Here is a 21,058-nt window from a genome sequence, read left to right on the forward strand (position 1 = left end):
TGGCTCCTTTTGACGTGAAGGAGCAGCGGCTCTACCCCGAGCTCCCCCCTGGATGACTGCTCTTCTCACCCTATCTCCAAGGGAGAAGCCAGCCACCCTCCTGAGGAAACCCATTTTGGCCGCTTGGACCCTGGATCTCGTTCTTTCATGCATGACGCAGCCTTCATGACCATAGGTGAGGGTAGGAACGAAAACTGACCGGTAGATCGAGAACTTTGCCTTCTGGCTCAGCTCTCTTTTCTTTACAACAGTGCGAGGAATTGAATGTAATCCTGTACCCGCTGCGTCGATTCTCCAACCAATCGCCAGCTCCTTGTCCCCTCACTCACTAACAAGACCCCAAGGGATTTCAACTCCTTCACTTGGGCTAAGGACTCCCTCCCTACCTGAGGAAGGCACTCCAACAGTTATGCATTGCATTTATTACAAAAAGTGCAGCCATCGCATGGCTGGTATTATAATAAAATGTAACACTGCTTATAATATAGCCAAAGAAGAGCTACCTTTTACTAAATTGAAGTCCCAGATCATCAGTACTTTATAAGTTTATTTTTTTAAACAATTGAGGTTATTGGGATTGTTTGTTTGTGTTTTGATTAATGTAAAAAAAAAACATGTAGCCTATCTACACCTTAAAGGGGCTTTACTCAATATTCAGAACATTAATATAGCAGCAAACAACAAATTATCCTCCTACTAGATTTTGCACCCAACAGGCTTAAACAGGGCAAGTTTTAAACTTGTTTTTAGCCTCTAAACCAGCTTGAAATGTCATTACCTACCCATGTGCAGTTATTCCTTCTGATAGAACACAGCAAATTTGGCTACAGTAGGCCACATGTGAGCGTGTTTCAACTAGTGTGGACTTCACCGGAAAACAGGAACTAAACAGAGGTATATGCAATGGCTGGATTAACACAACCTTTATGCCTTTCTGTCACATCTACTGCAGTCACATTTGCTGTGTTCACTTGGATGGAATGACTGCACATGGCTGGGCACTTGTAATGACACTTTGAACATGTTTAGAGGCTAAAAACACGTTTAAAACTTGCCCTGTTTAAGCCTGTTGGGTGCTAACTCTAGCAGGGAGATAACACGGTGTTGGCAGCACCGATTGTTTTTGTGTTTCTCTCTGCTGACAGCACTACAAATTCACCGACAACAGAGCTACATGTTGAAATCGATTGAAATTCTCCTTTATGCAAATACAAATAAAGTGGGGCTTTCTCAGTGGGCAATGCAAGCCAGGACTCCATTACTAAACACTGAATAGCATTGTCATTTTAAGAAAGAGATTTCATGAATGTCTTTGTCTCATTGGCTAAGAGACACTAATTAGGCAGGTTATTTCATTGTTACCAAAGTCCACCAAAGACAGGTGGAACTGGCATCCTTTGAATAAATATAGTTACATATTAATCAATCAATCAATCAATCAATCAATCAATCAATCATATGCAGTCACTGTCATTCTCTCACCATACATCCATGTGCTACATTCGGCCCGCGGAACTAACGTTCCCGTAATGTGGCCACGGTACAGTTTCACGTCGGACCTAAATATGTGTCGGACCATCATAACCAACGAATACGAATAGCCCATACTGTGAAGCCAATATAAGGCTATTTAGCTGGTGCAGCGGCTTTGTAGAGTAGAGTTTGTGCGCACATATAATGAAAACAGTTACATTATCTCAGAGAAGTTGATCATTTGTCAAAAAGATGTTTGTCAGACCGTTTCGTGTCAAATCCAACACCGCAATCAAAGGCTCAGACAGGTGAGTCTCTGACAGCTGACAGCAGCATATGCTCAACCCACAATGCTTGTCGCCATTTATTCCTATCTGCAGTGTATGTCATTTTATTCATGTCGAGTAAGTGTACTCAAAAAGCTCAACTTTAAAGGTATCAGATGTTAGACTTCACCTGGCGTTGCTGGATCACGTCAGAACTAGACTACTTGTTTTAAGCTCCATTTATTAGTTGTGAGTTAGTTGTAGTTAGCTGTTCCTAATCCAATATTATCCTTGGATTTTTGTTGACGTTGACATTTAATACAAGCCAAAGCCAATATTCAGAATGATCCCTGGAATACTTCATACATACATAGTCACGTATGCTACAGTATTGCTTCTTATTCAGTCTAATGTTACTAAAAAACGATTATATTATGAAATTGCTGGGAATGGCAGCATATTTACCCACCAGTCTCAAAATGCACAACACCACTATGGAAAATAGTATTTCTTTGACAAGCAGGCCCTGTATTAGAAAACCTGTTAAGTTAGCGAAGTCTGACAAAATGTATGTGTTATGGCATGATTATGATGTGTGTTCAGTTGAAGAGGGGAAAAAAATGTGTACTGAAAGGTTTTCAAGATGTTGCATCTGTAAAATATCTACAATATGTATCTGTTGCAATTACTAGTATGTCATTACCCTGTGACTGAGACTTTTGTTTTTAGGAGAAAGCTCAAAGCCGACATAGCTGCAGCCTTTCCTTCGCTGTCTGCTGAAGACTTGTCTGAGCTGGTCCCCAACAAAGAGGAATTAAATGTGGTGAAGATTTATGTACATAAGGGAGATTCTGTGACACTTTATGTTCTTCAAAGAAATCCACTATTCTTTGAATTGGAGAAACGACTTTATCCTACAGGTAATGGAATGACCTGTCTGTTAAGTTACATTGAAATAATGAACTGGATACAATACTGTAAGCTGTAAACCCATTTCATGATATGCATTGTCATATTATATTTTTCAGTATATGTGCTTTGGCGCTACCCTGCTATCCTGCCAACATTTAGGACATGGCCTCCTGTGCTTCAAAAGTTGATTGGAGGGGCAGGTACACTTATTTTTCTAAGATCGAGATCTGAACAGATGTTTAATATTGTACATATAGATTGAAATGTATGTGTTTCCCCAAAGATCTCATGCTGCCAGGTGTGGTGGCGCCTTCAAGCGGTCTCCCAGATGTGAAACAGGGCGACTGCTGTTCTGTTACATTAGTGCATAATAGGTAGGTTATGATAAAAGATTTGGAAAGATGTTGTAACATGTTCTTCACAGAGTGAAGCGTGAGACTGTTCTCCTGGTTGCTTGCAGAGCTCCTGTTGCAGTTGGCACCGCTGCAGTGTCCAGAGACGAGATGCACAGTTTGGGTATGAAAGGGAGAGGAGTGTGTGTTCTCCACACGTACATGGATAATCTCTGGTGAGTAGCTTCCATTTTGCTGCAGATTTCAATAATTAATTTTTGTTAACGTTTTTGTTAAAAGGGATAGTTTGACCTCTTCTTGCAGAGTATTAGGTGATGGTCTAGACCTACTTTATCTGTAAAGTGTCTCGAGATAACTTTTTTTACAATTTGAAACTATAAATAAAATTGAATTGAATGTCTAAGAGTGGAATAAATCCATTTTCCAATTTCCCCAATTTGTTGAACTATTCCTTTTAATATTGAAATCACAGTAATGATCAAAATCATACACTAATTTTTTTCTTCAATTAGTATTATGCTCAATAACCTTCTAAAATGAAATTTTCTCATGCAGAGGGTCTGAACATTTCCACGGTTGTGGTGACTGACGTTGCTCTCTCTGATCATTCCTGTGTTTTCTTTAGCGGCTCTATCTCTGTGCCCAAAAGTGTCCAAACAAAGATAATCAGAAAACGGTACATCACTGAAAACACCAGTGAATCATTCATTCAGCTTTTCTCCTCCACACCCGCCCTCTCTGGGCTATCAGTGACTGAGCTTGTAGATAATTTCAACTGTAAAATTACAAATGTTATTGATGCCATTGCTCCCGCTAAGGTCAAAGTTGTCTCTGGTAAGGAAAGATCTCCATTGAGAAATGTCCTACTGGTGAGAACAAAAAAAAGAGAGTGTAGGAAAGCTGAACGAAGGTGGCGAAAAACAAATCTCCTGGTCCATTATAACACCTATAAAGAGAGACTTCGCATTTATAATTTGGAACTGAGGAATGCAAGAAGGTCCTTCTTCTCTGATATTATCTCTAAAAACAATAATAATTCACGTGCTTTGTTTGCTACTGTTGATAGGTTAACAAACCATCCAGTACCAGTAGCATCTGACCTTTTATCTACCAAGGCCTGCAATGACTTTGCCTCCTTCTTCAAAGACAAAATTCGGAAGATTAGACAAACAGTCAGTACCTCCATATCAAGTACAGGATATGTGTTGTCACAGTGTTCAAGCAAAACTAGTTCCAATATGACAGAATTTCACACGATCAACCATACAAACCTGGAAGACATTATACAACATCTGAAAACCTCGTCCTGTTGCCTTGATATTCTACCAACGGGACTTTTCAAAAATGTTTCCAATTGTTTGACTTCTGATCTTCTACAGATTGTGAACACATCTCTTCTTTCAGGTATCTTTCCACAGGCCCTGAAAACTGCAGTAATCAAGCCACTCTTAAAAAAGACCAACCTAGACAAGTCCCTAATGAGCAACTATAGGCCAATATCAATCCTTCCATTTTTAAGTAAAATCATTGAAAAAGTAGTCTTTCAACAACTCAACCATTTCTTGTCACTAAGCAACAGTTTTGATACCTTTCAGTCGGGTTTCCGACCACATCACAGCACTGAGACGGCTCTTGTCAAAGTCTTTAATGACATCCACCTTAACACAGATAATGGCAAAATTTCAATCTTAGTATTACTTGATCTCAGTTCTGCATTTGACACGGTCGACCACGACATATTACTAGACCGATTGGAAAACTGCATTGGCCTTTCTGGCTTAGTACTAAACTGGTTTGAATCCTACCTAAAGAATAGGGATTACTTTGTGTCAATAGGTAATTATGCATCTGAGCGTACAAATATGACGTGCGGAGTTCCGCAAGGCTCCATTCTGGGGCCTCTTCTGTTTAACATCTACATGCTTCCACTAGCCCAGATTTTGGAAAACAGCAAAATAAGTTACCATAGTTATGCGGAAGACACACAAATTTACATAACCTTATCGCCAGGGGACTATAGTCCAATACAAAAACTGACTAAGTGCATCAAACAAATTAACGACTGTATGTGCCAGAACTTTCTGAAATTAAATGAAGGAAAAACTGAGGTGGTTGTTTTTGGAGCAAAAGAGGAACAATTAAAAGTCTGCGCTCAGCTTCAAAAAACAATGTCAAAACCTGACCTGAACTTTAACAGCCACATTAAGACAATTACAAAGTCAGCCTACTATCACCTTAAGAATATATCAAGGGTTAAAGGACTTATGTGTCAACAGGACTTGGAAAAACTGGTCCATGCTTTCATCTTCAGTAGACTTGACTACTGTAACGGGGTCTTTACAGGTCTCCCTAAAAAATCAATCAGACAGCTGCAGCAGATTCAGAACGCTGCTGCTCGAGTCCTAACTAAGACCAAGAGACTGGATCACATCACTCCAGTTCTGAAGTCTTTACACTGGCTTCCTGTGTCTCAAAGAATTGATTTCAAAGTACTCTTGCTAGTTTATAAATCCCTTAACGGTTTAGGTCCAAAATACATTTCTGATCTGCTACTACACTATGACCCCCCCAGACCTTAGGTCATCTGGGACAGGTCTACTTTCTGTCCCCAGAGTCAGAACTAAACAGGGTGAAGCAGCTTTCAGTTTCTATGCTCCTCATATCTGGAATAAACTCCCAGAAACCTGTAGATCCGTTGCTACTCTCGGTTGTTTTAAATCAAGGCTGAAGACCTTTCTTTTTGATGCTGCCTTTCTTTAAATTAATGCTCATTTCTTTAAATTTCTTATGCTGCACTGTAACTTTTATTCTTGTGTTTAATGTGTCCTAATGTTTCTATTTTGTTTTTAACTCTCTATTCATGTGTTTTATTGTTTTTTAATGCTTATGATTTTTAACTGTTTGTACTTGTGTTTTATCTGTTTAACTGATTTTGTGTAAAGCACTTTGAATTGCCCTGTTGCTGAAATGTGCTATACAAATAAAGCTGCCTTGCCTTGCCTTACCGTCTAAACTCGATTAAACTTTGCACATTGTTCTTTTTTTTTTCTTTTTTTTTTTAAGGGCTTTTGGAGACAAGTCATGTCCTCCTTCTTTACCGGACACAGAGAGTGAAGGACACGGAGTGAATGGAGAGGAATATGAGGTCGATGAGATGGAGGAAGAGGTTGAGGAGGAGGCTGAGAAGTGTGCGGAGGAGGAGCAGAGTTCCAGTCAAACAGTCATAGATCATGCCTGCTCTGGTTTTGAGGAGATGAGTCTGGCTGAGCAGGAGGAAGAGAAAGATGATAAGGGCAACGAGGAAGAGGATGGGAACCAGGATGACCAAAAAATGCCTCAAGGTACAGGTAGCTTCTCCCACCAATTTTTTTTTTTTTTTTATTAAATATTAAAGTACTTACCACCACACTTGAAATCAGCTTGTAATAAGCCTCAAAAGTACCATTATCCCAGATTCAAATCAAATTAACACATTTACTACTTCATGATTGCAAGGTAGGCTTGAGGGCTCGCCAAGTAAATTTAGTGACCGTAAGGCTCTGTTTCTTAGGTAAAGGTAGAGAATAACATTTTCTGATGTGCCAAAATGGTAGCCTGTTTAGAGGGAAAAGGATGTGACCCGGTCATCATACCCTGATTTCACAGAGGCAATGGACGCCTTGCTGTTGCAGTGTTTTCTGCATGCTCTCAAGAGCAAAGTGAAGAAGACGGAACTCCCCCTGCTGACCAGTACATTTCTCCGCAACCACATGTTTGCCTGCTGGTAAAGTACTGTTCATCTTTTAAGACTTTTTGAGGAAGAATTACATTTAATTCTGAAAACATCTTGTATTATTTTAGCCCAAGTGGAAAGCAACTTGATATCAAGAAATCCAGCTATAAAAAGGTACTATATCATATATATCATATGACACACGTAAGAAAATTTATCGTATAACCCCATCTGTAAGCATTTATTCAATGTTTCTTCCAACAGCTGTCCAAGTTTCTACAGGCCATGCAGAAGCAGCACAACCTTGTGCGAGTGAAAGAACTGGCCAAGGGTGTGGAGAGCATTGTGGAGGTGGACTGGAAAAATTCTGAGTGAGCCAAGCCCTGCCTCAACTTAAAGAAATTCTTGGTTGAGATTCAAACTCACAGCCCCCCCACATTTTACAACTGACTAGCCCTTTGTTTTTCCGTTTTATTACATTAACACTTTATAGACTGCGCTCCTTCAAAGTTCCCGAGGAGACAGATGTTGAAGAAACTCCCGTGCAGGATGGAGGGGAAGGAGAACCTCTCTACCATCCCCCTGAGATCACAACTCTGTACTCTGTGTCAGCTCGACTGGAGCCTCTCTTTCTAGACGCAAAGAAGAGGTGTGTCTGTGTTTTTTCAACCCCGACTCTTGTTGCATTCACATTTTTTGTGTGGTTAAGACAGCAGGGGGACATAGCAGGGAGAGTTCAAGCTTGTGTATCAACAAGCCTCCATTAGTCTCATGTTTACTTGAGTGCATCACTGAATCCCCACCAGCTCCAGGAGGGTTGTTCTGTAAATGATCTCAACCTCTGATCTCCCTGCCTTGTCTGATAAGATAAGACAGTTTTTCCATGACACATGTCAGACGACTATTAATCTTAGGCTGTGTCTAAAATCCCTCCCTTGTTCACCTGTTTACTACTCCAATACAATAAACAGTCTGTAGCATTGTGGGAGTGGTCTTACAAAGTAGTGTACATGTCATAGACACTATTGTTTTGTTCTTTAGGGCCTATGTTCACAGCAGACATTTTGTCTCGTCATAGTAGAAAAAGCACAGACGTGTCAGTGTCCCAGTAGGCTGTGACAGTGAGCCAGCATGCACAATACCAGGACCCTCAGACTGAAGCAGCTAAATGCAGTCAAGCTAGTCATTTCTTTTTTTACACCCGTGGTTTTCCTACTGTGACATGTCAAGATGTCTTTAATGAAAAAATGCCTATGTTGAAATATTTGAGGCCACAATATAGTGTATACATATTACACTAAGAAAATGCAAGATACAAACAAGGGAGGAGGTGTAGATGTAATATTAAGAATGTTTGATTAGGTAATTAAAGTGTTATTTCAAGCAAAGTGTTTTATATATCTTAAAACAGTCTGGAAAGGACATTTTTAAGTAGCTATGTTCATCTTTTGGGCTGTTTTGGGCTGGATGTATTTTCTTGTTTAGTTTAGTGTATTTTAAAGCTCCGTGTAGGGACAGGGATTGCAAACGAGCGTAAGCTATACATGCTGTGTTATGTGTGGACACTATGCTATATACTGGTACTGGTCCCTATAGAAATAAACATTAAATACATTAAAATAATTAATAAAAAAGTTGTGTTTTGCCAACTCTATGTCTTTGTTTTTAAATTGGTGTAAGTAGTATTATCGAGGTCTTTAAAAATTATATAAGCTGAAGAAAACATTGGTACATTTCTCACACATGCACATTTATTATTGTACTTATGTGTGCTTAACTACCCCTTACAGGAAAGGAACAATACTGCAGCCTGCCGATGTAAGACATATTGTCACAGAGTATGTGAAGAAGAACGAACTGGTGGATGTAAATAATAAGAAGTAAGTAGATGCTAAAAATCTCCAGATATCCGAATATATTGTCATTGTTACCACCACCAAGAAAGTTTGGTAGAGGTTGTGATTTTGCTCCATTTATGGTTTGTATGGGAAAGTATCTCAAGAATACATTACAGGATTAATGGAACAATTACACATGTGAGTAAAAACCAATAAAAGAAGTTGTAATTAAATCAAATAATAAGGAAGACCGAAAAACCAGACTTCCGAAAGGCACAGCTTAAATGACAGGAGAAAGAACCTTTGTAATCAAACAACACTGAAGACACAAAGCTCACTTTGAGTTGAAACATAAGCGCCCTGCCAGTTGTTTTGTAACTGGGTGCAGTGGTAAAAGGGCTGCCCTAACGCCACTGAACCTATAAAGAACTGACCCCTGACCATGTGATGCTGTTATAATTGAATAAAATGTTAAAAATGTGACTCTGAAACAGACATCTCATGTTCCCTCTTAAGTCTAGACAATCAGGCATCTCCTGATGTGAAACTAATTGAAAGTGAGCGATGGAAAAAATTAAATAACATCTGCCATGCAACTGGCATAGCATGATACAGCAGCATGTTTCCTGTTGTGTGCATTTTTCTTCCCTTAACAGTTACGTGACCATAAACCCTACTTTGTGTGACTGCTTGCTGGAGAAATCAGAGTACCAAGAGGTTGAGTCTCTCAAGTGGGATGACCTCTTTAGCAGGTAAAGACTTGTTTGGTTTTCTTACTTGGTTTTGTTTTTGAAGGACCATGTGCAGTACCAGATTTGGCAAATTATTATATGCACTTCTTTAGCAAGAGTAAATCCAGTATATACTTTGGCATTTTATAGATTAACAATTGATTAAAAAAAAAATTGATGAAGCGATCATGACAATAATCATTATTTGCAACATCCTTTATACCAACATGTGATATAGTGTACTGCGGGCAGGGGGAGACAGTCAGCGTCATCATTGCAGGATGGACGCAGGATGAAATCATTATCCTAATGTAAATCTGTTATCCAAATGTGATCTGTATACAACAATAAAACAGCTACTCAAAAGTCTTACACTCACAACATCTGCTTTGTAACCACTGCTATAAAAAAACAAGGTACGCTTTTTTAAGAAAGCCAGCCCATAACGTTTTTAGTTGCTTTTGCCTTTAGGAGAAGCCACTTTGGTTAATGTTGAGGCAGACTTTAATTAGAAAATAGTTTTGGTAGGAGTAATCAGAATCTCGGGGAGTTAATGGTTCTGGTTTGTGGTTCGGGGCTTCTTCCCATTGCTTTTTAAATTGGTTGAAGGTGTAAAGAAATACAGCCGTCGTCTATTTGATTATTTAATGGTGAGTTCATGATATGATTAATGTGTTTTAGGTGTTTCTTTTTAATTTTGTGAATGTTCTTGTGTTGCCTTCAAATAACGTCAGAATTTGTCACATAGAATTTGAAGCTATTGGCCAGCACTGTCACATATGCTCAAATGTTAGGTAGAAATCAATTTTGTTAGCAAAGAGGTAGTCTTTCAGTCTAGCTTCAGATGTAGATTCAGAGGGTCTGTAGCTCCGATGTACTGGTTATTAAACTACTAATATGAAATACAGGGGGCCACAGAGATACCACATGGAGACCTAGATATCTGGGATTGGTCAGCTTGGCCAGTAAAGATTGTTTATAGAGAAGACAACATGGAGCAAGGTGTAGTTGGCTCAGTGATCTTTTTCTTTTCAGTAACACAAGAACAATCTGTAATTTATTTAATTATCTAGTAAAACATTTTTTCAGTGCAGTCCTTTTTGGGTAAATAAAGATTTCATTGCTTAGTAATTATCTAATTTTTGAAGCATTTGTATTTTGTGATCCAGGTTTAAAAAAAAAAAAAAAAGAGCCATTTCCAGTGCAAAAACTTCACATTTGCCACGTGGACATGGAGTTTTTGATCACATGCTCAACATTACAACCCGATTCAACAGTATCACTGCCGGTCCCCATCTCCCTTTCATCTCGTTTTGGTGTAGGTTAAACAATGCCAACTCATTTTCACAGGACGTTGGAAAGAATGCAGGAGTGTTATCAAGTTGTGTTCCCCGGACAAGCACCTATAAAGAAGAAGGGCCACATTGAGCCCATAGACATCTCTGTGGCTTCTCGAGGCTCCAATAAGAAGGTGACAGCTTTTACTACACTCTGTTAAATTGCCAGCTGTAGATCAGCAGGGAGTTCTTCAAAATAATGTCTACCAATAGTGATATATGTGAGGTGGCCATGCATAGTGATGCTTCGAGCAGATATAAGATCACCATGTTCACAATCTCAGGGAAGTGTGTTAGCATGCTAACATTTGCTAGTTAGAACTAAACACAAAGTACAACTGAGACAAAAGGGGATGTTAGTTTAGCAGATGTTTTGTTTGAATCCCCAAAGTTATTGCAACTTATTCTGAGGTGGACTTAACCACAAATGCCAACCTGCATTTATTTTTTTGAAGTCTGACCTGCTGATTCAAATTTTTCTAATTGACAGCAAACACAAACATTTTAGACATTTTATTTCTATAATGGAAAATGTATTGTAGGGTTATAAAAAAAAATTGAATATTAAATAACTTTTGCATTTCTACAAAACTGCACCACTTTACAGGACCTTCCCTTACTCACACGAATCTCAATCTATCTTAAACTATGTATTTATATATCTATTTATTTATACAAAACTAGCTAAAAGGGTCTTGTGTCTGTGTGTTTTATATGTGGTGTGTTTTTATTTTATTTGCGTCTGTGACAACAGTCAGTTACTGTCTGCGCCACTGTGCGCCTGTCATGAACCATCGTGAGCCCCATACATACATTTAAATTGGTGTATTTCTAGCATCCTGTTACGTATTGTAGTCGGCATAAGCGGTAAGCTAATATTGATTTATTGTGTAATTCTTTCCATATTCTACTTGTAGGTGACTCTAATAAAGAACCTGGAAGTGTACGGCTTGGATCCTGCAGTCGTTGCCACTGCTTTGCAGCGTAGAGTCCAGGCCAGCTCTGTCTTACAGCCCATCCCTGGGTCCAAAGACAAAGTGCTGGTCCAGATCCAAGGCAATCAGATTCATCAAGTTGGCAATTTGCTACTAGGTTTGGAAGGAATAATACTTGAAGTATCTTACAATTTCTCTCAATTGCTTTATTTGTACAAATACATTCAGTTTGTCTAACCCTCATTTTCAATTTCAGATCATTATCAAATTCCTCGTAAGTACATCCAAGGACTAGACAAAGCTCCAAAAGGGGGAAAGAAGAAGTAACATTTCAACTTGCCAAACCAACCTTTTACTGTCTTTAAAGCTGCTTTACTGTCGGCCATTCATAATAAATACAGATGATTTACTGTCCTCTTCTAAAGGTGAATGAATGTCGCAATTTTGTTGTTCTTTTGTATTGATTTGGCTCCCAAAGGCATTAATAAGCCGAGACCAGTATTGTTTTACTTCATTTCTTATGGTGAGAAGAGCTTTTGTAAAAAAAAACTAGGGTTGCCCCTTGAAAGTTTGTCTGTTAGTAATTGGCTTGCATTAGTTTGGAGGGCACTCTTGGCTTGTTTACAATTTTATGTGAACATCACTGTCACCCTGTTAAAAAATCTGGCAGTTCAAACAACACGTTGCTTGATAGTTGAATGTTAGTGTTGAACAGCCAAATCAGACTTGACTGACAAAATTCTGAGTCGGGTATAGCCCTAGAGAAAACTCTTCTAGCAGGTTTAGACATGTAAAACCATCAGATTAAACATTTAGTGAAACAGATCAAATGTGTATACCCAGTTTAATGCTCTCAAAAACAACTTTTTTCAATTAATTTAATGTAATTTCTCCAATGTCAGGTTGATGTTTTCAAAATATTTGCCACATTTTTTAAAAGGAAAAAATGAATTCGTAAGAACCTTAATCTATTTTAAACCATATGGTGATTTCCTAAAACATTGTTGCCTGTGGATGTGACTGTATTTAGGCTTCAACTTTTAACGTTTTGTTGAATGTTGTTTGTGGATAAAATGGTAAATTTTATATATAGAAAATGACATATTTTGTCATACAACTCTTACAACATATGTAGATGGTCCCCAGCTGGACGCTGTGAGGGCACTGTTGCAGGTCTGGGGTTTAAACTCCAGGGTTAGAAGGGCACCTCCATACAACAATTCTTAACATGTATTTCCACTGGAATAGCTGAGGAGTAAGGTCAGGGCACGTGTCTCTCTTCCTCCCGCCCCTTTTAGCTCACGTAAGTTGCTGTAGATTGTATTTAAAGTAGATACCTTGAAGTCCACATAAATGGTTCTCGTTCAACACATTAACTAGTTTATTTCAAGATATGTAATTGTTGTTTGTTCATAACACTGCAGTAAAAAAAGAATCATCGATACAATAGAAAATAATTATATCATAAAAAAAGTTATATTTTCTTAAAATTCAAGGCATCATTTAACATCACCACAACAAAGATCTTTTTTTTTTTCTTTTTTTTTTTAAATTCCTTCCATTTCCTCACAGATTTTGCCAATATTTTTCACTCGATTTTGGTTGTTGTCAGGGTTTTATGTTTGTTTTTGTATTGATGAACTCAACTTTAATTGAGGCTGTGTGCAATTATACAACCTCAGTTATGTTGAGGTCAGGTTGTGTTCCATCGGCACATAGGCTTTTTAAGTCTACATCAAGTTTGTGGTGTTTTTGATGATGTTGGTTAAGTGGAATTTGCGCCAATTGTTTCCCTGGAGGCAATCAAGATTTAATTTTAAACCTATCTAGATCTTTTCTCTATGGGAAAGATGTTTTCGCTCTTTTCCCAACTGGCTTCAGCCAGTTTCAAAATACACAAATCACCTGCCATTAAACAATGGCAGGTGATTTGTGTTTTTTGAAAGTGCCTGACTTTACCAAACCGTTTCCAATGACGGCTTTTCATCTGGCGCGTCAGATTAAATAATAATAATTCATTACACGTATATAGTGCTTTATCATAGACACTCCAAGCACTTCAAGGGGAGGACTACTCTCCAACACCACCAATGTGTAGCGTCCACCTGGGTGATGCACAGCAGCCTTCCAACGCCAGCCGTTCACCACACATCAGCTTGGTAGAGAGGAAGGGGAACATATTTTTTGTGGTGGTGGAAAACCAGAGCACCTGGAGAAAAGCCATGCAGACACAGGGAGAACATGCAAACTCCACACAGAAAGGCCCGGGACAACCAGGGTTCTAACGCCGTACCTTCTTTCTGTGACGCCACAGTGCTGCAACATCATTATGTTAGGGGTATGCAGCCTGAAAGGAATATCTGCAGATACTACTTAGGGCTTTGCTTCTAAAAAGACGCTAGAACGAAATAGTAGTCAAAGACCAGACAGTAGAGCACAGTGTGGTAAAGATAGAACAAAGTATCCAGTATATCCACAGAAGGCTTTTGACTGGCATGATTCGTAATTCCAACTCAAATTTGCAATTGTCTCCATTAAACATTCTGCAAATAAAATGAGTGATGGCTGGAGTCCATTTAGCTGCTTCAGGTTCAGGGACCTTGTATTGCTCATGCTGGCTCACTGTCACATGGTTATGACTTGCAGGGACACTTGAATAAAGCAGAACCATTGTTAATATTATTAGTAACATCTGTGCTTTCCTATTATGACAAATCAAAATGTCCCTAGTGAAAAAGTCATATTGCCACAGAAGACAACCATGTACTTGTTACATGCTAGTAAAGAAACACTTGACTCCAAACGCTTCCTGGATATAAAAACTTTCAGCACTATTTTCTCAGATTGTTTTGGACTAATTTACAGTAATGCAGGGGAAAGTAGCACAATACAGTATTGTACCTATTCTAGCTCAGGTAATATGTTTGTATTTTACAAATTATTATATAGCTTTTTTTATTGATTGGCATAAATTGTTGTTTGAGGATTTTTAGAGAAGCGGCCTTGGTTAGTACTGGTTTTGGAAACAATAGTGTTTTCAGGAAAAAAATGTTTTGTAAAAAATTGTATTTTATTGACCAGTGTTGATTTGAAGAGGATTGACTACATATGCTAGTGACTCATTTATTGCAGTCCTGAAGTAAATAGTCAAAAAATAAGAAAAAGATATGGACTGGACAACACACACCAGCCACCTGTACAGGAAGACACAGAGCAGGCTGTACTTCCTGAGGAGACCGCGTTCTTTTAACATCTGCAACAAACTATTGTGGATGTTTTATCAGTCTGTGGTCACCAGTGTCCTCTTCTACACTGTGGTGTGCTGGGGGGGGGGCAGCATATCCAAGAAGGACACCCGCAGGCTGGATAAACTGATCAGGCGGGCCGGCTCTCTGGTCGTCATGAAGCTGGACTCACGGGTCACGGTAGCAGAGAGGAGGACACTGGACAAACTCCTGGACATTATTGACAATGCCAGCCACCCCCCGCACCCCATCATAAGCACCCAGCACCCACTTTTCCCAAAGTGTCGGACCAGCAGACTCAAAGACTCCTTTGGCCCTCATGCCATCAGACTATACAACTCCTCACTCGGGGGGAGGAGGAAATAGGGCGTAGAGGACAATACATACATACATACATACATACATACATACATACATACATACAGTACATATACATACATACATACATTCACATATACACATATACACACACTCCTGGACTTACATTAATACCTGGTCACTTTAACACTTGACTCAACACTGACACTTTTGACTGATAATTTATGGTTAATGACTTTTTATGTCTTTTTATAGCCAAAGGTTCTTATTATTGTTATTATTATTATTATCATTATTATTATTATTATTGTTATGTTTATGCTGTCTTCTATACTGTATTCTTGCTAAAACGGATGCTGGAATGCTGGAGTCATCCCAAAAGGATTAATAAAGAGAAGTCTAGTGTGATATATCATCTATAAAGTGCATACAGTATATGTATAATAATCAAATAGAATCATATTCTTTAATATTAAAATATCATTGCTTTACATACGTTTGTGACAACAAAAAATATATGTAATGTCAGTAAAGAAACACAAAGCCAACTATATTGAGGCATAGTACAGATTCATCATGATACAGTTCTACTAGATTATTACAAGCTGCCTCGCCACAACGGCTGTCAAGTCAGGCCTTTTTGTTTGTTTACTCTGGGCATAAAATCCAATTGCAGGAAATTAATTCTGAAATTTAAACTGCCATGTCAAACAGTGGAGATGTACGCCAGGATTGTTAACATGGAGGAAAAGCATCTCCCTTCTTTAATAGAGGGACATAATGAGTAAAATACAGTAATAAAGAAAATGAAATTGTGTTTTTATGGAGTCTTAAAGTCATAGGCAATGTCTGCTGAGAGCAACAAAGTCATTAACTGGTTATGACTGCTGTGAGATCATTTGCTCTGTTCCTTGACACCTGGGAAGTACACCTGTACAAACTTCCTCAAGGACATAATGTTCGGTAATATTGTTTATTCAAGGCACTAAGGTTTTTTTCTTCTGGCTAGAGTTTTGTTATGCGTTAAAAGGACACCTGTCTGGCACAGGCAAAGAACTCCTGGCGAAACTTGGACTGGGTGCACACATACAGGTACATGTTGGCAGCCGCATTGCTCAGGCTCAGCATAGTACCAGTGTCTGCTGCTATATTTATCTGTAGGTTATAATCATTCCTATCCAAAGTGTACATGTGAGTTGTGCGCAGGATGATCTGAGTTATAGCACGAGTGACAGACAACAGCAAGAAACTCATGGACACAGTCACCAGAAGGACTACAGATTTTCTTGTCCTGGAGCGCAGCAGGGGCATGACGTTGTTGACCCGGGAAGTTAAATCAGATGTGATATGAACCCGTTTTCTGAGAGAGATTAGGCGCAGTGTCAACCCATTAAGTGTGAGGATTATAATAAAGGGTAATATGTAGGCTTGCAGGGTTTGAACCCAAACCAGGGCGTGAATGAACTGAGTTGGGGCCTCCGGTTTGTAAATGCATCGGGTCTGGTTGTTCGCATAGACTGAGGCATTAGACCAGTAGTAAGGAATGGCAAAAAGATTACTGAAAAAGAAAACGGCCATTGTAGTCCATGCTGCACATCTCGAAGTGCAGATTTTAGTTTTCATTTTCCATGTGTGAATAGCGACATAACGTTCCATTGTAAACACAACCACCAGCCACGTCGAGGCGTTGGATGCTCCGTAGTTAAAAATGTCCCTCAGGCTGCACCACGGCTCGTAACTCCAAAACGGCTCCTGCTGGTGGTACTTTACAGAAAGCTCAAGAACCACAATGAAGATCAAAACCAGGTTGTCAGCCACAGAAATAGCCATCAGGTAGAAGGTGCTGGACCTGGAGAGCTTGCATTTCCTCCTCCAGATGATCAGAAAGGTGATGACATTGGCTGAGGAAAATATTTGTGTCAATAAAGGCATCTCTTTACTATCACCACTAAATTAAATTAAAAGCATCAGAAAACAGTAACGCATTTTGGTATGAAATAAGCCTACAGCTCTAACTCTGGCATTGATGTACAGTACTTACAGGGGATACCCACAGCGGCTAGAGCAGGGTAGAAAACCTCTTGGAGTGTCACCATCCAGTGTTTCTTTTGAGGGCTCATGTCCTCTCGCGCCACAGGTGGCACCACAACAAAAGCAACATAAGAAGCATCTTAGCTCCGTATGCATATATTGCTCAGCACAAGATGGTCACTCCCACACATCTCGACCTACAAACCATGACAGTGTGTCAACAACCTGGTGATATGTGTCGAGTGTTGAGGAGTAAAGCGGCTTTTTGACGGCATGACAACAGCTAAAGAAAAAGCAGGAATCCTCATGTGATAACATTGTTTTTATATGCCTATGGAGTCATTCAATTCAAATTAAATTGTTCAGCGGGGGTCTGCGGACAAAAGATTTATAACATAACGATGATATGTCATCACCTTTTAAGTTGATATGGTGAATTTGTTTGCAAACAGTTGCTTGTTTACACATCCAGCAGATAAAGAATACATGATTGTTGTACATGACCCAATTGTTGGGTATTTGTAAATTATAGAGTGTGGTCTATACCTACTCTATGGGTAAAGTGTCTTTAGATAACTTGTTATGATTTGATACTATAAATTAAATTGAATTGAATTGAATTGAAAGAGCAACATCATTTATTTAGAATTGTATTTCTGGCCTACAGCTATATGTTATTCCAACATTAACTCTCTTTAGCTCTGTTTTTGGTCTTTATACTCCTGAGGAAAACATGTGGTTCTTAAGCTGCTAAATGCTTCTCAATGTTTACCAGCTTGTTGCTAACTGTGTCTGCCATGGATGGATGGATGGAGTAGTTTATTAATCCCAGCAAGCATATTTAGTTTTTTTTCTTTGATATGACTCCAAATATGAAATAAAAAAGTCTGCACAAATAGATCTAATCTCCGATGTAATTGAATTATTAGACAACTGGGTCATTTAAAGTTAATAAGATGTCTTGATTAAATGAAAGGTAAAGCAGACTTGCCAGGTCCTAAAATACAAATCAAACATGCCAATTTCTTAAATCAGGAAAGAGCTCCAAAAATATTATACATAATAAATCTGGCAGTCGTGCACATCCTCTCCAGTGCTCAAATTGAGTTTCTAAAAAAGGGTCCCACCTCGACATTGCCCCACAATACAAAAAAACACAGTTTCTGTCTTTGAGCCTGCACAACAGAAAGATCTTAGTTCTAGCAGGATGTACAGTATTAATATTAAATGGTGTGAAGCTTTTTTTGCTTTGGAGGTAGTTTATTGCAGAAAAGTCTGAGTCACTCTGTATAAGATACCAGATAAAAATCCTTTGCTGTGACAAGTGCTCTACGGCTCTTTCCAGTTGGATTGTCACTCGGCTTCCAGGGTTTAAAGTCTTCAACACATTTTTGTTTGATCATTCCAGGCTGCTGACCAGGCCATGCACTCATTCTCTCAATACAGCATGTTGCATGACTTGGGCAAATATAGTGTGTCCAGGGGAGTAGATGAGATCTTAGTGAGTTTTGGATCAGTTTACTTAAGCTCCTCTAAAAAGCAAAGCATTTTTAAAGCGGCAAAAGTTCAGCGCAGTGAACTCTCAGAGCGAAATCTGAGCATGTTTACGTGGGGAGCAACTTCTTCAAACCCCTACTGCCGTGACCGAAAATGCCTTCCTCTGCCACCTCCCCTCACTGAAATGACAGAGGCAAAGCGTTACCGGTTGGCATTGTGGAAGTTCCTTCAAAGCAACACTCTTCGGCCCCCTTACAGGTTGTCTGTAGGGGGGACCGAAGATTGAAAAAGTTACATATTATTGCTTTGAGGCCAAGAGGAATGCTATTAGCCGAGTAGTTCCTTTCCGCTCTACAGCTTTTTCCACAGATGTTTCTGGTCAAACGCTCAAAACCTCAGTGAGGTTCACCTGAACACCTGAGTGACATTACATAAGATAAGCAATAATATAATTATGCAAAATGCTACCATCTTTTGAAAATGGAAGATGGTAGTTGAGACAGACAGGAAATGAGGGGAGAGAGAGGATTAAGGCATCCCACAATGAACCCTGGCTAGAAATGAAATGGGACGTTGCAGTTAAACGCCATGCAGCTTAACCATTCTGCCGCCAGTCATCCGTGTGCAAGCATGCAAACAGGAAAATAGTTTGTGGTCTGTGTTCATCCCAAACCCAAATATCTCTAACGTGTCTTATCCAATTTGCTAAAACTCTGTATGTAGGCCAACAGTCAGCCAATGAGCTGTACATTTATTATTCACAATATTATTCACATAATTAAGTCTGACAATATAAATGTCTTGGCCAATTAATAACCTAATTACAGGGCTGCCCTACTTGTGAGTCAGCGGTCCCATTATCAAAATGTTGATATTTAAATGTGTGAGGATCTTATTTGTATCAGCTCTACAATAACATGCCATTTGTGGGAAAAACACAGTGAAGGGGTGATTTTTAAAATTTTCTTTTTCCTTGTGTCTGTTCACATCATGTTCTCTGAAACCATCTGTTCGTCTGGTGCTGGAAATCCTTTTAGAACCTCTTACATTATTGACTTTAGAAGTACCCAGACTAAGCAGTCATGAGTAGAACAATACATGTATTTGACATAAACTGGTTACAGGCTGTTAAAAGTCAATGCATTATGCACCAGCATGCACGCTATGCACACTCTTTTGAGGAAGAGGAACTCTCTCCTCAGGCTCATAATCAAGGCGCTCTCTCTCTCTCTCTCCAGATGCCCCATCTGCTTTGATGCTGAAAAGGCTCTTTGGCCATTCTCCATGACCATGAGATAAAAAAAAAGAATGTGTCTTGTGGCTAATGAATTAAATGTGCAGGAAGTCTAAATGTTATGTGTCTAATCTAAAATCAAGACATACAAAAGCACTTTAGTTTTTTTGTTTTCAACATGTCCAATCCATATGATGATTAACACAGTGCTAAATTACAAGGAACTTGGGACATCTGACCTATTGCATGTTTTGGTTTCAGGTCATCGAATGGATGTCAGTATTATTAGTTGTGGGGTAACTACCCTTTTCTCAAAATACAATTCAGTTTTTTTGAAGCAATAGTTCAAAATCCAATACGCTTCATTTTCTCACAGAAGATTAGATGAAAAGATTGATGCCATGATGTTGTGTCTTTCCATTAAATATATAATATTACTTCATTTTATTTAGAGGTCCCATGGCATGAAAATTTCACTTTACGAGTTTTTTTTAACATTAATATGAGTTCCGTCAGTGGCTAGTAATGGCGATAGATGTAAACCGAGCCCTGGGTATCCTGCTTTGCCTTTAAGAAAATGTTAATGTTTGCCCCTTATGATGTCATAACGGTCAAGGTTACCTCCCCTTTCTCTGCTTTGCCCGCCCAGAGAATTTAACCAACTCATAAGAGAGAGACATCATGGCTTTCAAATGAGCAAAGTGGCACTTGGTCAAAGCCACACCCCCAGCCTCCATCTTTGTTGTTTGTAAATTTGGAGTGCTGTCAGTAGCGAGAAAAATGAAAACATCGGTGCTGCCGACAACTTGTTATCCTCCTGCTAGAGTTAACATCCAACAGGTTTAAACAGGGCAAGTTTTACATGGGTTTTTAGCCTCTAAACATGTTGAAAATGTCATTAAAAGTGCGTACCCATGTGCAGTGATTGTGAGTGAACACAGTGAATCTGACTGCAGTAGATGTGAAAGAAAGGCATGAAAGTACTGCTAATTCAGCTGTTTAGTTCCGGTCGCCCCCCCCCCCCGGGTTGAGGATTTTACAGGGATATGTGTCCGACTCATAATGTAGGTCTGGCTTTAAAGAGAAAAACCTGCAGTGGATGAAGGAACAGGCAGAAAGAAAATCTCCTTCACCTTAGTGCCCTGTGGCAGTTGAAACCAGGGTTTAATGGTCTGC

The 21,058-nt window shown here is 39.2% G+C and overlaps 1 protein-coding gene across 1 annotated transcript; it reads left to right on the top strand.

Annotated features, from left to right (window-relative positions):
* Positions 1–1,544: 1,544 nt before the first annotated feature.
* eif2d (eukaryotic translation initiation factor 2D) lies at positions 1,545–11,984 on the top strand. Its single transcript, XM_032521926.1, has 15 exons — positions 1,545–1,781; positions 2,469–2,659; positions 2,768–2,851; positions 2,935–3,025; positions 3,112–3,219; positions 6,068–6,345; positions 6,650–6,767; positions 6,845–6,890; positions 6,981–7,087; positions 7,210–7,365; positions 8,507–8,596; positions 9,211–9,306; positions 10,636–10,756; positions 11,540–11,714; positions 11,814–11,984. Exons 1-15 carry the CDS (start codon positions 1,726–1,728, stop codon positions 11,882–11,884), a joined length of 1,788 nt encoding a protein of 595 aa, XP_032377817.1. The 5' UTR covers positions 1,545–1,725; the 3' UTR covers positions 11,885–11,984.
* Positions 11,985–21,058: the final 9,074 nt, after the last annotated feature.

The sequence above is a fragment of the Etheostoma spectabile genome, chromosome 7 (assembly GCF_008692095.1).
Source record: "Etheostoma spectabile isolate EspeVRDwgs_2016 chromosome 7, UIUC_Espe_1.0, whole genome shotgun sequence".
Classification (NCBI taxonomy): Eukaryota; Metazoa; Chordata; class Actinopteri; order Perciformes; family Percidae; genus Etheostoma; species Etheostoma spectabile.